The 15301-nt window shown below is 35.4% G+C and overlaps 1 protein-coding gene across 2 annotated transcripts in view; it reads left to right on the top strand.

Moving 5' to 3' along the window:
• Window positions 1-15301, top strand: part of ATL1 (atlastin GTPase 1) — a 103284-nt gene that overhangs the window by 42520 nt on the left and 45463 nt on the right. For both annotated transcript variants that reach the window (XM_033188084.1, XM_033188085.1), the window contains one exon: window positions 14447-14694. In XM_033188084.1, coding sequence (XP_033043975.1) covers window positions 14447-14694 — 248 coding nt within the window. The remainder of the gene's footprint in view (window positions 1-14446; window positions 14695-15301) is intronic.

Below are 15301 nucleotides of genomic sequence, written 5' to 3'. Positions count from 1 at the left end.
GACTGAATATCCTTATACTCCATGCCTGTTCCAAAGCTGTATCACATACTTTTTCCAAGTGCCTGACTATCTGGTGGAAGTGTTAGCTATTGTCCACAAATTGGTGTAGTTCCGTGCCTTTGCCATGTGCTGCAAGTCTCGTGGCTGCTGTCAGTTCACATATCTATTCTTTCTGTTAGAAGGCAATAATGGCTTTTCCTTCACCCTGTCTTCCAAATGTCATTAATGCTTTTCACTGGCAAAATCTAAACAAGAGCTCTCCAAGAATGGATTGTAAGAATTGTAGTGCCGTAGTTTCACAGTCTCTGCAGTATATTTCCAATCTTTGCAATGTAGAGAACAGCTCAGAATGATGGAGATAGAATTGAGCATGACACAGACAAAATTCAGCACAAAGAGTAATCATCCATTTTCAATATAGCTGACTCAAAGATGATTAAAGGACTAGGTATTTCTTTAGAAAACAACTGTGTCTAAAACTGACTTTTTTCCAGTGACTACAAAGCTATATGTATTTGTTTTTCTTAGTGGGAATGATGCCTTCCATCTGTTTTTCTTAAAACATGTGAACATATTTTCTTATGATGAGGTTTTTTTCTATACCATGATTTTGAATGGCTCCATATCTTGTATAATAGAACTGTGACATAATTTATTTACAGTATCCTACAGTTAGACATTTAGATTGTTTCCAATTTGTCACTATGTAAATAATGTTGTTATGAACCTCTATGTAAATAAATACACATGGAATTGTTTTATGAAAAGGTATGTGTATTTTTAAGTGTTTTTCATTGTTTTCAATACTGTGTGTGTGTGTGTATATATATATATTTTTTTTTTTTTTTACTAGTTATGATAGCCAAAAATGCTATCTCTTTTTTCCCCTCTCTCTGATCCTTGATTTAGGAAGGCTGTTTTAATTAGTTTGTCTTTAATTACTAGAAAGACTTAACTTTCCCCTCATGTCTATTATCCATTTATATTTCTATTTTTATTAGTGACTTACTTTTCTACACACACACACATACACACACACTCACAGTGCCCTCATCATCATGTCGTTGTTCTTCTAGAGACATCCATTGAATGGTTTATGGAATTCTTTTGTGTCCAATATAAATAAATAGCTTGTTATGTAAATGACAGACTTAACTTCTTCCAAGGCCTTCATATTGCAGGATCTGCATTAATCCTTTTAACCCTCTTCTTCAAAGGCTATCATTAACAGCAGAACTACCTGAGAGTCTGTACGGAAGTGTTTTGAGATCTATTACATATAATCCCATATCTCTATTGTTGCTCTAACATTCTTAAGATTCACATTTATGAGTTAGTATTTTGTTTTTGTTTCCTTATCTCTGTTTGTCTCTGTATAAACTCTTTGCTGTTACTTTGGAAGTCATTCTCAGTTTTTCATTCACACAATATTTTTTATGTCATTCTCTTTGAGTTCTACTGCTAGGAAGAGACATAAATAGTTTAATAAAAAGTAATAGTTCTTTTTAATTTTAGTTGCCAAGAGATAGTTTCCTTGGTGGTATGTTTTTTTTCTGTATAATGACTGCAATATGCCCAGAGTTTGTCATCTTACTTAGTTTATGCTGGAAAGATAGAATTTTTTTTTTTTACAAAGTTTACAATTGAGAAAATTAGAAATATACTTCCACAGCATTTCTGGTATATAAATATGATTATTCTCCACATTTGACATTTTTGAAGATTCCCCTTCTGCATGGCTAAATTCAGTAGTGAGTGCCAGCTTCCAGTAACTCAGAACAGCACACAGAATGAAAAAGTCCCCAAAGTCCCTATAGTGATTGACTATAACACCAAGTATATAAAAAGGTGAAATGATATACAGACTATCCTCAACTTATGATGGTTTGACCTATGAGTTTTCAATTTTACAATGGTATGAAAGCAATACCTATTCAGTAGAAATCATACTTCAAGTACCCATATAACCATTCTTTTTTCACTTTCAATATAGTATTCAATAAATTACATAAGATATTCAACACTTTATTATAAAATAGGCTTTGTGTTAGATGATCTCACCCAATTGTAGGCTAACATGAGTGTTTTGAGGATGTTTAAGCTAGGGTAGATTAAGCTGTAATGTTCAGTAGGTCAGGTGTATCAAATGCTTTTTCAAAATATATTTCCAACTTACGATGGTTTTATCAGGATGTAACCCTATTGTAAGTTGAGGAGCATCTGTATAGTTGGTTCTTTCCTTCCTTGTGAGCTGTACATTTGTATTATTCATAGTAAAGTGCTAGTTTCCATCTGGTTTACTTCTGACCCGTTTCCTGCCCCCTCTCCTTTTAGGATTTGCATAGTATTCTGGGAATTGAAACTGAGTTTAATTTAGCAAAACATATTTAAGAAAAAAGAAATCTGGTGCTGAGGAAACTTGTTATGCATTCCAAAGGATTTTTGAATTAAAAAAAAAATTAGAGACAGGGTCTCATTCTGTTGCCCAGGTTGAAGTACAGTTGCATGATCATACATCACTATAATCTGATATTTCTGGACCCAAATGATCCTTCTGCCTCAGCCTCCTGAGTAACTAGGACTACAGGCATGTGCCACCATGCTTGGCTAATATTTTAATTTTTTTGTAGAGATGGCACCTTGCTATGTTGCCTATGTCTCGAACTCCTGAGCTTAACTGATCCTCATGCCTTACCTTCCCAAAGTGCTGGGATTACAGATATGAGCCACCATGCCCAGCCTATTTTAGATTAACAAGGATAATATTTATTGTGTAGATAATATATAGTTACGAATAATGAGTCAAGTGCATAACATTTGTTCTTAGTAATACCCTGCAGTCCAATATTTTTCAGTTATTTGTATTAAATATATGTAAATAAATATTTATTGAGCACCTACTGTGTGTGAACTTCTGTTATAAGTTTTCATTTGTTTGTTTTTGTTTTTGAGACGGAGTCTTGCTCTGTCGCCCAGGCTGGAGTGCAGTGGCGCAATGTCAGCTCACTGCAACCTCTGCCTCCCAGGTTCAAGCGATTCTCCTGCTTTAGCCTCCCGAGTAGCTGGGATTACAGGCATGTGCCACCATGCCTGGCTAATTTTTTGTATTTTTAGTAGAGACAGTTTCACCATGTTAGCCAGGATGGTCTTGATCTCCTGACCTCGTGAACCACCCCGACTTGGCCTCCCAAAGTGCTGGGATTACAGGCCTGAGCCACTGTGTCCAGGCTGTAAGTTTTTAAGAAATACAAAGATGAATAAGACAATCTCTGCTCTCTAAATATTTTTAGTCTAGTTTTTTGGTTTTGTTATTTTACAGAAACTGAAGTTTTTCTAAATAGTTTTTTTAACAGCTTTATTGAAATATATATTCCACATAATTCACCCATTTAAAGTGTACAATTCACTGGTTTTGGTATATTCAGAGTGTATTTAGTATATATAATTCTGAAATTATTACAATTTTAGAACATTTTCATTAGCTCCCAAGAGAAACCTTATACCTGTTATACCCTCCATACCCTTCCTACTCCCCAGCTCTGGGTAACCACCAATCTACTTTCTGTTTCTATAAATTTGCCTAATTCTATACATCTCTATATAAATGGAATTACACAATATGTGGTCCTTTGTTACTGACTTCTTAACATAGTGTTTTCAGGATTCATCCTATTATAGTATGTATTGGTACTGCATTTCTTTTTATTGCTGAATAATGTTTCATTGTATGGATATACTACATTTTATCTGTCCATTTATTAGTTGATACACATTTAGATTGCGGCTTTTCTAAATACTTTTATATGTAAATGTTGATTACCATAATTATATGTATGGGCTGATGTTAATGATAGGTTTCTTTCTTAATTTTAAGTTACATACAAACTAATGGCTATATATTTATAAATATTCCACAAATTCATTCTATTCTATTATTTATTCTCTCATTTAATAACAAATTATTTCTGTATTTTTAAAAGTCTCTACACCAAGTCTCTACATCACTCTGTCTTAATTACTGTAGATTTTAATTATCTTTTGGTGTCTGTTAGTGTAAGTCCCCCAATTTTGTTCCTCTTCAAGGTTTTCTTTGTTATTCTTGGCTTTCTGCCTTTCCATACAAGCTTATTAATTTGCATAATATTTAATATGGTATTTTGCTTACATTGACAGAATGAGACTTCTTTGTATAAAGCATCTCAGTATTTGATACTGAGTGATAAACAAATATCACAACTCAGGTATTTGTTTTATTTTGTAGCCTATGTAAGTCATGGTTAATAGACAATCTCCCTCTTCATTAATTCCATGTGTAACTCCTCAAGAGCCTTGAACATATAAACGTAAAGTTCAGAGTTATCTACCTAACCCACACCTAGTATACAAAGGCAGAGAAGGAAAGGATAATCAGGTACCAATATCCACTGAAGTCTTTTCCATTACTCTCACCCATAATATCCACTCTCTTCAAATCCTTTCAGATTTGTGCTCTGTCTTATCTTCCTGACCTGGCCCCTCATAACCTTTCCAGCCTGCTCCATGCATACTGTACTACTTGCTATTCTTAAACATGCCAAACAGACTCTCCCACATACTTTTTTTCAGAGTTACACCATATTGTACACACTGTATTATACCTTGAGTTATTTCTGATGATATATATTGGGCAATTGTTCCAAATGAACTTTCTCATTCTTTACAATTATATTTCACAAGAGGATGAACCATAATTTATTAATCAGTCCCTCATTGATGGACATTTACATTGTTTCTGGTGTTTTGCATATGTATGAGTATATCTGCAAATGAATTCTTTGAAATAGCATTGCTGGGTCAGGAATACATGTATTTGTGCTTTTCATAGTTATCTGCCAAATTGCAGCCCAAAGATGCTGTATCCATTTTAATTCCCACCTGTAGTATCTGTGAGTACAAGTTTACATCTGAACTAATGAAAAGAATTATTACACTTTGATCTTTGTAAATCTAATATGTGAAAAAGTTATCAATGTATTTTTTCATTTTTATTTGCATGACGGTAAATATCTTTTTATATGTATGGGGTCGTTTAATATTGTGGGTTTTGTCAATTGCTTATTTGTATCTTTTGTCCACTTCTCCTCCTCCAGGCATAGGTCTATGATTTATTTGGAACTGGTTTTTGTGTATGGTGAGAGCTAAGGGTGGTGGCTCATTTTCCCCACACATGAATGTTCAATTGATTTAGCATCATTTATTGAAAAGATCTCCTTTTCTCATTTATTGCAGTGGCACCTTTGTTGTAAATCAGATGATTGTATATGTATGGGTCTGTAGTCTTTTCTATCGGTCTGTTTATTTATACTTGTGATATCACTCTGTCTTAATTACTGTATATTTTAATTATCTATTGGTGTCTGTTAGTGTAAGTCCCCCAATTTTGTTCCTTTTCAAGATTTTCTTTGTTATTCTTGGCTTTCTGCCTTTCCATACAAGCTTATTAATTTGCATAATATTTATGCAGCAGAGAAATAAGCTTGTTAATTTGTACAAGAAAGATTGCTGAGAATTTGATTTTGGTTATAGTCAATCTATTGATCAATGGGGAGCATCGACACATTTACAATATAGAGTTTTCTAATCTGAGAACATGTATATCCCTCTTTCAATAACGTTTTGTATTTTTCTGCAGCAGTCTTCAATGTCTTTCATTAGATTTCAGTGATATGTTGGAGCTAGCTCCTACTAGTTCATGAGAGCCGATCCGGTACATCTCTTCCTGGCTCCACATTCAGTAAATCACATTGTGAGATTGAAGTGGGCCATGGTGGTAGTATTTATATCACAGAAATCGGCAAATGTCACAAATCGGGACTTTTCCCCACCTACCCACTGCTAAGAACTGGTTGTTAAACATGTGCCAACACATCACTTAGACTGATTACTAGATGATCAGGTTTTATAATGCTACATAAATATTTTTTCTCACTAAAAATAATTAAGTTATAATCCGCATACAGCAAAATTCACTTTTTTAATCTGCTGCTCTGTGACTTGTGAGAAATGTGTATAATCACATTATGACTACCACAATCAATATTTAGAACTGTTCCATTACCCCAGATAATTTTCTCTATCTCTAATTTAGAGTCAGCTCTAAAGTCGAATGTATCACAGTTATTTATCCATTCCCTAGTTAAAGGAAATTTGGGTTGTTCACAGTTTGTAGCAAATATGAATAAAACAGATATAAACATATTTGTGCAGGTTTGTGTCTGAACATGGGTTTTCACTGACTTTGGAAGAAAGCCTTCAGTATTTTAACAATAAATGTAACATTAGCTGTATTTGTAGATACCATTTATTGGATTAAGGAATTTTTCTTCTATTCCTACTTTTTGAGAGGTGTTTTTGGTTTTGTTTGCTTTCTTTAATGAGGAATGACTATTACATTTTCATACCTACTTTTATGCATCTACTGAAATAATCATCTATCTGTCTCTGTTATGCAATGTGGTGAATTACATTCATTGTCTCTGAATGTTAAATTAACCTTGAATTCCTATAATAGATACCATGTGTTTGTGATATTTTAAAAATTTATGTCTAGATTTTATTTGCTATATTTTGTTTAGAGCTTTTGAGTTTATCTTGATGAGAGATACTGGCTTATGAATTTCCTTTTTTATAATGTTCTTGTCAGTTATTGGTATGAGAGATAGTCTGACATTATAAAATAAGTTGAGAATGATCTCTTATTTTCTGTTTCTTAGAAGTTTGTGTAAGATTACTCTTTGCTGTTTTCTAAATGTTTAGAAGAGATCACCAGAGAAGCTGAACCTGGAGTTTCCTTTGCATGAAGGTTTTAAATTATGAATTAAGTTGTTTTCTAGGTATAACAGTATTCATAGTTATTTGTCTTATGTGGTTTTTTGTTTGTTTTTTGTTTTTTTTTTGAGACGGAGTCTCGCTCTGTCGCCCAGGCTGGAGTGCAGAGGCGCGATCTCGGCTCACTGCAAGCTCCGCTTCCCAGGTTCACGCCATTCTCCTGCCTCAGCCTCCCTAGCAGCTGGGATTGCAGGCGCACGCTGCCATGCCTGGCTATTTTTTTTGTATTTTTAGTAGAGACGGGGTTTCACCGTGTTAGCCAGAATGGTCTTGATCTCCTGACCTCGTGATCCACCCGCCTTGGCCTCCCAAAGTGTTGGGATTACAGGCGTCAGCCACCGCACCTGGCTGGTTTTTTTTTTATAAGTGATACTTTTAATTTGTTCATTTCATCAGAGTTATCAAATTTATTGTCATAAAATTACTCATAATATCTCCATATTATTTAAAAAATATGTGTAGGATCTATAGTATCTTTTTTATATCTAATATGAGTAATTTGTGGGTTTTTTCTCTTATTTTCTTTGATCAGTCTTATATTATTAAGTTAATCTCACTGATCTCGATTTCTAGTTCATTTATTTTTGACCATTATTTCCTATCATTTCTTGTCTTTGAATCTAATTTGATATTCTTTTTATTGTTTCTTGACATAGATATTAGCTTATGATTTTTTTCAAACATCTTTACTACTTTATGCATTTCAAAGTGTAAGTTTCCTCTAAGCAAGTTTTGTATATGTCATCTTTTTAATATTTCAGTATAAATAAGATACTACAACCTAACATATTGATTCAATATTTATATGAAAAGGGTCAAAATAGCCAAGATTGATAGTAATTAGAAGATAAGAGGGCTTGTCCCATTAATGTATAATGACTTTCATAAAGCTATTTTGATGAATATAGTATTGTATTGGTGCTGTCAAAGACAAATTGACAAATAGATCAGAACATTCGTCAGGTCATTTAGTTTACAATATTTTCTAGTTTTCATTATACTTTCTTCTTTATTCCATAGGTTATTTAGATTTATTGCTTCATTTCCAAACACTTAGAGATTTTCTTAATATCTTCTTGTTACTGATTTCTAGTTTAATTCCTTTATGATGAGATAACATATTCTTTATTATTGTAATTCTTTGAAGTTTGTTGAGATCTGATTTATAAACCAGTACATAGGCTATTTGGTAAATGTTCCATATGAACTTAAAAAGAATGTGTGGTTTGGCCGGGCGCGGTGGCTCAAGCCTGTAATCCCAGCACTTTGGGAGGCCGAGACGGGCGGATCACGAGGTCAGGAGATCGAGACCATCCTGGCTAACACGGTGAAACCCCGTCTCTACTAAAAAAAAATACAAAAAAACTAGCCGGGCGAGGTGGTGGGCGCCTGTAGTCCCAGCTACTCCGGAGGCTGAGGCAGGAGAATAGCGTGAACCCGGGAGGCGGAGCTTGCAGTGAGCTGAGATCCAGCCACTGCACTCCAGCCCGGGCGACAGAGCGAGACTCCGTCTCAAAAAAAAAAATAAAAAAAAAAGAATGTGTGGTTCTATAATTACTAGATGTCAGATAGGTAAGGCTGGCTAATGATACTGTTCAAATCTGCGTATTTACTGATTTTTGTCTGAATTTTAAGACAGTGGAAAGAAAATTCCTAGAAAGATAAAACGAACCAGAAGTATCTCAATAACTATCGAGCTTTATTGGTACTAATATAACAATAGCAATCATAACTATTAAAGAAATTGAAGAGGGCAGGCACGGTGGCTCACGACTGTAATCCCAGCACTTTGGGAGGCCGAGGCAGGCAGATCACTTGAGGTCAGGAGTTCGAGACCAGTATGGCCAACATGGTGAAACCCCATCTCTACTAAAAATACAAAAAATTAGCTGGGCTTGGTGGCAAGTGCCTGTAGTCCCAGCTACTTGGGCGGCTAAGGCAGGAGAATTGCTTGAACCTGGGAGGCAGAGGTTGCAGTGAGCCAAGATCGCGCCACTGCACTCCAGCCTGGATGACAGAGGGAGACTCCGTCTCAAAAAAAAAAAAATTGAAGTGACAGTTAAAAATCATCTCACAAAGAAAACACTAGGTTCACAAAGTTTTACATGTGAGTTCTATCAAAATTTCAAAGAACTGTTCACTCCAATCTTTTATTACAAACTTTCTTTTCTTTTTTTTTTGTAAGACGGAGTCTTACTCTGTCACCCAGGCTGGAGTGCAGTGGTGTGATCTCAGCTCCCTGCAACCTCCACCTCCTGGGTTCAAGTGATTCTCCTGCCTCAGCCCCCCAAGTAGTTGGGACTACAAGCATGCACCACCATGCCCAGATCATTTTTGTTTTCTTTTTTTTTTTTTTTTTTAGTAGAGACGGAGTTTCACCATCTTGGCCAGTTGGTCTCAAACTCTTGATCTCAAATGATCTGCCCACCTTGGCCTCCCAAAGTGCTGGGATTACAGGCGTGAGCCACCATGCCCAGTTGCTAATTCATTTTATAAAGCTTGCATAACTTTTATAATAAAACCACCCAAGGACAAAATAAGAAAGTAGTCATAGGCAACTCATTTATGAATATATATGCACAGTTCCTAAACAAAATCTTAGCAAACTGAATCCAACATTATATTATACCCAGAGACTATTAGGTTTATGTAAAAAATGCAAATATATATTATTTGCTACATTGATATGTTGGACATAAAGAGCTATATGATCACCTCAATAGATGCAGAAGAGATTATTTGATAAAATCCATTATTTGTTTGTGATTTTTAGAAACTCTTAATAAACTACACATAGAATTTCCTTCATCTGATATGATAAAATGTATCTACTAAACCAAGCCCAATAAAACTGTAACAAAAGTAACCCCAATAGGAAAATATTGGAGACATTCCCTTTAAAATCAGGAAGTTATGCCTACTGAAATCAAAAGTTATGCCCATTATCACCCCTTCTATTCAACATGGCATTGAATGTCTAATAATTTAAGAAAAAGAAAAAACACACATAAAGATTAAAAAGTTGGAAACTGTCATTATTTGAAAATTGTATTTCTGTTTCTACATTAAAAATAAACCCAAAAGTATCTACATAAATTTTACAGGAAATAATAAAGTTTAACAAATGCTTCAATGTGAGACCAATGCATTAAAGCTAATTACAGTTCGTTATCCAAGCAACAACTAGAAAATATAATTAAAACAACAAATAAACCAGTCATAGCAACAAAAACTACAGTGCACCTGGGACTAAATGTAATAAACCTCTTCCTACTTCCCCAAATTATAAAAACATTACTGAAGGAGTTTAAAGACCAAAAATAGATGGAGAGATAGATCATGTTAATGTACTGGAAGACTTAATACCATGAAGGTATTGATTCATTTCAAATTGATCTATAAATTTAATATAACTTCAGTAAAGAGTTCAACTAACAGATTGATTTTAATATTTATATGGAAAGGGTTAAAATAGTCAAGACCAATAATAATTAGAAGGATAAGAGGTGCTTGCCATACTATATATGATAACTTTTTATAAAGCTCTTTTGATTAGGATAGTGTAATATTGGTGCTGATATAGACAAATTGATGAATGGATCAGAATTGAGAGCTCAGAAATGAGTCCGTGTGTGTGTGTGTGTGTGTGTGTGTTAAACTCTTATTTATGACAAAGATCTCATGGCAGACCACTTGAGGAAAGAAGGAGCTTTGACAGAGCTCTGAAAAAATTTGTTTCTCATATTTAAAAAAAAATGGCTTTCTGTCTTCCACCCTACAAATAACAACTTCTGATGGACTAGGAACTTAAATATCAAAAGCAAACTTTAACATTTAGAAAAGGCTGGGCACGGTGGTTCATTTCTGTAATGCCAGCACTTTGGGAGGCCAAGGCAAGTGAATCACTTGAGTCCAGGAGTTCGAGACCAGCCTGAGCAACATGGTGAGACCCCCCCCATCTCTATAAAAAATACAGAAATTAGTGGGACTTGGTGGTGGCCTGTGCCTGTAGTCCCATCTACTTGGGAGGTTGAGGCGGGAGGATCAATTGAGCTCAGGAAGTGGAGGTTGCAGTGAGCTGAGATCACACCATTGCACTCCAGCCTGGGTAACAGAGTGAGACCCTGTCTCAAAAACAAAAACAAATACACTTAGAAGAATATATGTGACTATTGGCTGGGCGTGGTGGCTCATGCCTGTAATCCCAGCACTTCAGGAGGCTGAGGCTGGCGGATCACGAGGTCAGGAGATCGAGACCATCCTGGCTGACACGGTGAAACCCCTTCTCTACTAAAAACACACAAAAAAGTTAACCAGGCGTGGTAGCGGGCTCCTGTAGTCCCAGCTATTCAGGAGGCTGAGGCAGGAGAATGGTGTGAACCCGGGAGGCGGAGCTTGCAGTGAGCCAAGATCGCGCTACTGCACTCTAGCCTGGGCGGCAGAGCAAGACTCTGTCTCAAAAAATAAATAAATAAATAAAAATAAAATATATGTGACTATCTTTCAGATCTTGTATATGGAATCATTTCTTAAACATGGCATACAAAATGTTAACCATGAAAGAAAATATTAATAAAATCTATTACATTAAAATTAAGAATGCCTTTTCATCAATTATAGCTTAAGGAAAGAAAATGAAAAGGCAAGCTCTTAGAAACTAGAAGACTTTTGCTACGCATATAACTAACAAAGGGCTAGCATTCAAAATACATAAAGAACTACAAATCAGTGAGAAAGACAAACTACCTAATAGAAAAATGGATAAAAGGAGATGCTTACCTTGTTAGCAATTAGAGAAATGTATATCAAGACCACAGTGAGATACCAATTTATACCTCTACAATTGACAAAAACAAAGTCAGATAAAACCAAGTGTTAGAAAGGATATGGATCAATAGGATGTTAAACTGATGGTGGAAGTGAAACATTTATATAGCCACTTAGCAAAAGACAATTTTGCATCATGTGTTAAAGTTGAATATTTGAAAAACTTACAACCCAGAAATTCCATTTCTATGTGCATTCTCAAGTACCTTTTGCATATGTGTAGTTTGTTACAAACAATTATTTCAGTCTGTAGAAAGTGATGATCTAGTTTTCTGCACCAAAGATGCTTGTCTATCCAAAATATTATGTCTAGCTTGGGTCCGTGATTCACATTTGTGTGCTCAGGTCATAATTAAATCATAGGCAAGGAGCATCATCAAATAAAATGTGTATTTGCTATTCTCAAAAAAGGCCTTTGTAATGAGGCTGAAATTAGGTGGTAGGTAGGACTGTAATCAAACATGAATAGATAATAGTGTTAATAACCGTCACCATTACTTAAGCATGTACTGTTTGTCAGACTCTTCAATTTTTATTGAATGGAAATTGCTTTGTTTAGTCTTCACAAAGCCTTTCTGATATGGGTACCATTATTAATCTTTTTAAAATGGAGCATAGTGAGCCATTGGGAAGCTAAATAATTTCCACAACTTTATGTTGTAAATTGTAAGGCTGGGGTTTAAACAAAGGCTCTCTGACTCCAGCACCTGTGATATGGCAATAGAGAAGCTATTATCTTTCAGATAAAAAGTCAACTTTTCTTAACTGTGCAGAGAAAACAACTCTGATTTGTGGCTATAGGCAAAGGTCTGTTGTCTCTAGATGCTTTGTACGATTGCTCAGAAAGTAGTGGTGTATGTTTATCTCTACTCATGCAAAACTAAAATTATATATTTTCAATATTTCAATAGCATTATTTTATAGATGAACAGCAGTAAAATTATCAATGTGATATATATGTCAATGTGATCTGAAGACTTATTTAAAATTATGCCAAGAGATATGATTGCCTTGCTTTCATCTAGTTATAAAATTTCTTATCAAATAGACATCATGAAGAATGTCTACCTAAAGATATTTTCAAAAATTTAGATAAAAGATAATTTAAGAGTCCAGTTTGTTTCAAAATTAGTATTATTGTCTTAGTCACCTTGGGCTGCTATAACAGAAAATCATAGACTGGGTGGCTTAAACAACAAACATTTATTTCTCACAGTTCTGGCAGCTGGATGAGATCAGAATGCCAGCAGGGCTGGATTTTTTGTAAGGGTCTTCCTCCTGGTTCATAGACTGCTTTCTTCATGTATCCTCACAATTCAGAGAAAAGAGGCTCTGGTTCCTTAGTTGCCTTATAAGGGAGCTAACTCTATGATGGGAGACCCTCATTACTTAATCTAAGCCTAATCTAAGGCCTCCCAAAGGCCTCATCTCTAAATACTGTCACATTGGGGATTAAGGTTTCTACAATAGCAATTATTGAAGGTTTCTTTGAGGCTAGATCATATATCTGATCTGAGAAATTAATTGGTGTATGTATAGACTTTCTGTTCTTATGATACAAAGCAAATGAGCCTATGTATGTACTGTCCAAAAGTTATTTGATTGCTACCAAAGAGGCAGTTGTTTTTTGTTTGTTTGTTTGTTTGTTTGTTTTTTTATCACAGTAGAAAGATCTGGGATGAAAGTTTTGACTCTTGCAATCTAATCCCAGGTTGGCAGTTACTGTCCATGTGAACCTGGACCTGTAATCTGTCACTTTCTAATAATTGTGCTCCTGGGAAATTTAATTAGATTTTTAATTTTCTCATGTGTCAAAAATACAGATAATAATAAATACCTTACCGGAACATTACAAGGATTAAATAAATAACATGAGAAAGATATAGAAATCCTGTATGAGGAAGTCTACCATTTCCTTTCTTCTAAATTCCATTTCCATCTCTTGGGCAAGGTCAGTCACGTCTTTGGCTTTAACTTCCTCATCTATAATAATACCAATAGCATGCTTGAGAATCTGTGATTCCGAGCCCTTCTCTGTATTTCTTCCTATGTATGTTCAGCTTTAAAAAGTATTGCAAGGATCCTTTATGTAAATAAGCTATTTCTGGGGGATAAAGTGTGAACTAAAACCATTTTATTCCTCTGCTCCAAAAGTAGAGTGCTTTGCTTTGATTTTCTTTCTGACTCAGCAAACAGAGACATCTGCACTGACTTAGAGTTTTCTTGAAAAATTTTTTTGTTTCAGTCATATGACCAGAAAGAACAAATGTAAGTCCTTCTGGAATATAGTGTGAGTGACATTAAAATATGTCACTAAAACAAACATTTCTTTCTTTCTTTTTTCTTTTTTGAGACAGGGTCTCAGTCTGTTGCCCAGACTGGAGTGCAGTGGCACAATCACATCTCACTGTAGCCTTGACCTCCTGGGCTCAAGTGATCCTGCCACCCCTGCCTCCTGAGAGCTGGGACCACAGGCACGCACTACCACACCTGGCGAATTTAAAAATTTTTTATATAGACAGGATCTTGCTATGTTGCCCAGGGTGCTCTTGACTCCTGGGCTCAAGCGATCCTCCCACCTCAGCCTCCCAAGGTGCTAGGATTACAGGCATGAGCCATGGCACCCAGCATAAAGCGAGCATTTCTAATTCCAGTATGCTCCTGTGTCAGATGTTTGAGAGTTGAGAGATACATATACATTTCTTGGCACTTTGAGATGATTAGCTGAACCAGTCACTGCTCTGTTCAACAGGTGGATTTTCGGAAAAGACATATGAATGGAGCTCAGAAGAGGAGGAGCCAGTGAAAAAGGCAGGACCAGTCCAAGTCCTCATTGTCAAAGATGACCATTCCTTTGAGTTAGATGAAACTGCATTAAATCGGATCCTTCTCTCAGAGGCTGTCAGAGACAAGGAGGTTGTTGCTGTATCTGTTGCTGGAGCATTTAGAAAAGGAAAATCATTCCTAATGGACTTCATGTTGAGATACATGTACAACCAGGTATGCAGGAAGTACTTCAAAAAGTTTTCTTTCTTCTGTGCTTCTGTCACTTCGTGTTTTTGTGTAATGGTGTTCAAAATTTTCATTTCTATTATTATGTACCCTATATATGAACCAGCTAAAGAAATGCTGTGGTGTAACTATTCCAACCTCAGTGCTTTGGGAACCAAACTACACAGACCAATTTTCTCTGAAGCTGCTTTGTTGCATTTCCCTTAGAATATGACTTATATTTTTATTCTTTAAAAAATACACAGAATATCCTGATTATAAACTTAAATGTTATAGTGTTTAAAATGTCACATAACTTTTGTATTGTAATCACTTTTTTCCACCATTTAGTATGACATATTTCAAGCATATAGCAAAGTTAAAAGAATTTTATACTAAACATCTTGGTATCCACCACCCAGATTCTACCGTTAACATTAGTATTCCTGCTTTATCACTTATGACTCCATCTATTCATCCCTCTTTCCAGCCATCACTCCAAGTTATTCTTTGATGCATTTGAAAATAAATTGCTGGCCGGGCACTGTGGCTCACGCCTGTAATCCCCAGCACTTTGGGAGGCCGAGGCGGGTGGATCATAAGGTCAAGAGATCAG

This window comes from Trachypithecus francoisi, unplaced genomic scaffold (genome assembly GCF_009764315.1).
Source record: "Trachypithecus francoisi isolate TF-2019V2 unplaced genomic scaffold, Tfra_2.0 Lachesis_group3, whole genome shotgun sequence".
Classification (NCBI taxonomy): Eukaryota; Metazoa; Chordata; class Mammalia; order Primates; family Cercopithecidae; genus Trachypithecus; species Trachypithecus francoisi.
This window is presented reverse-complemented; position numbering and strand designations above follow the sequence as displayed.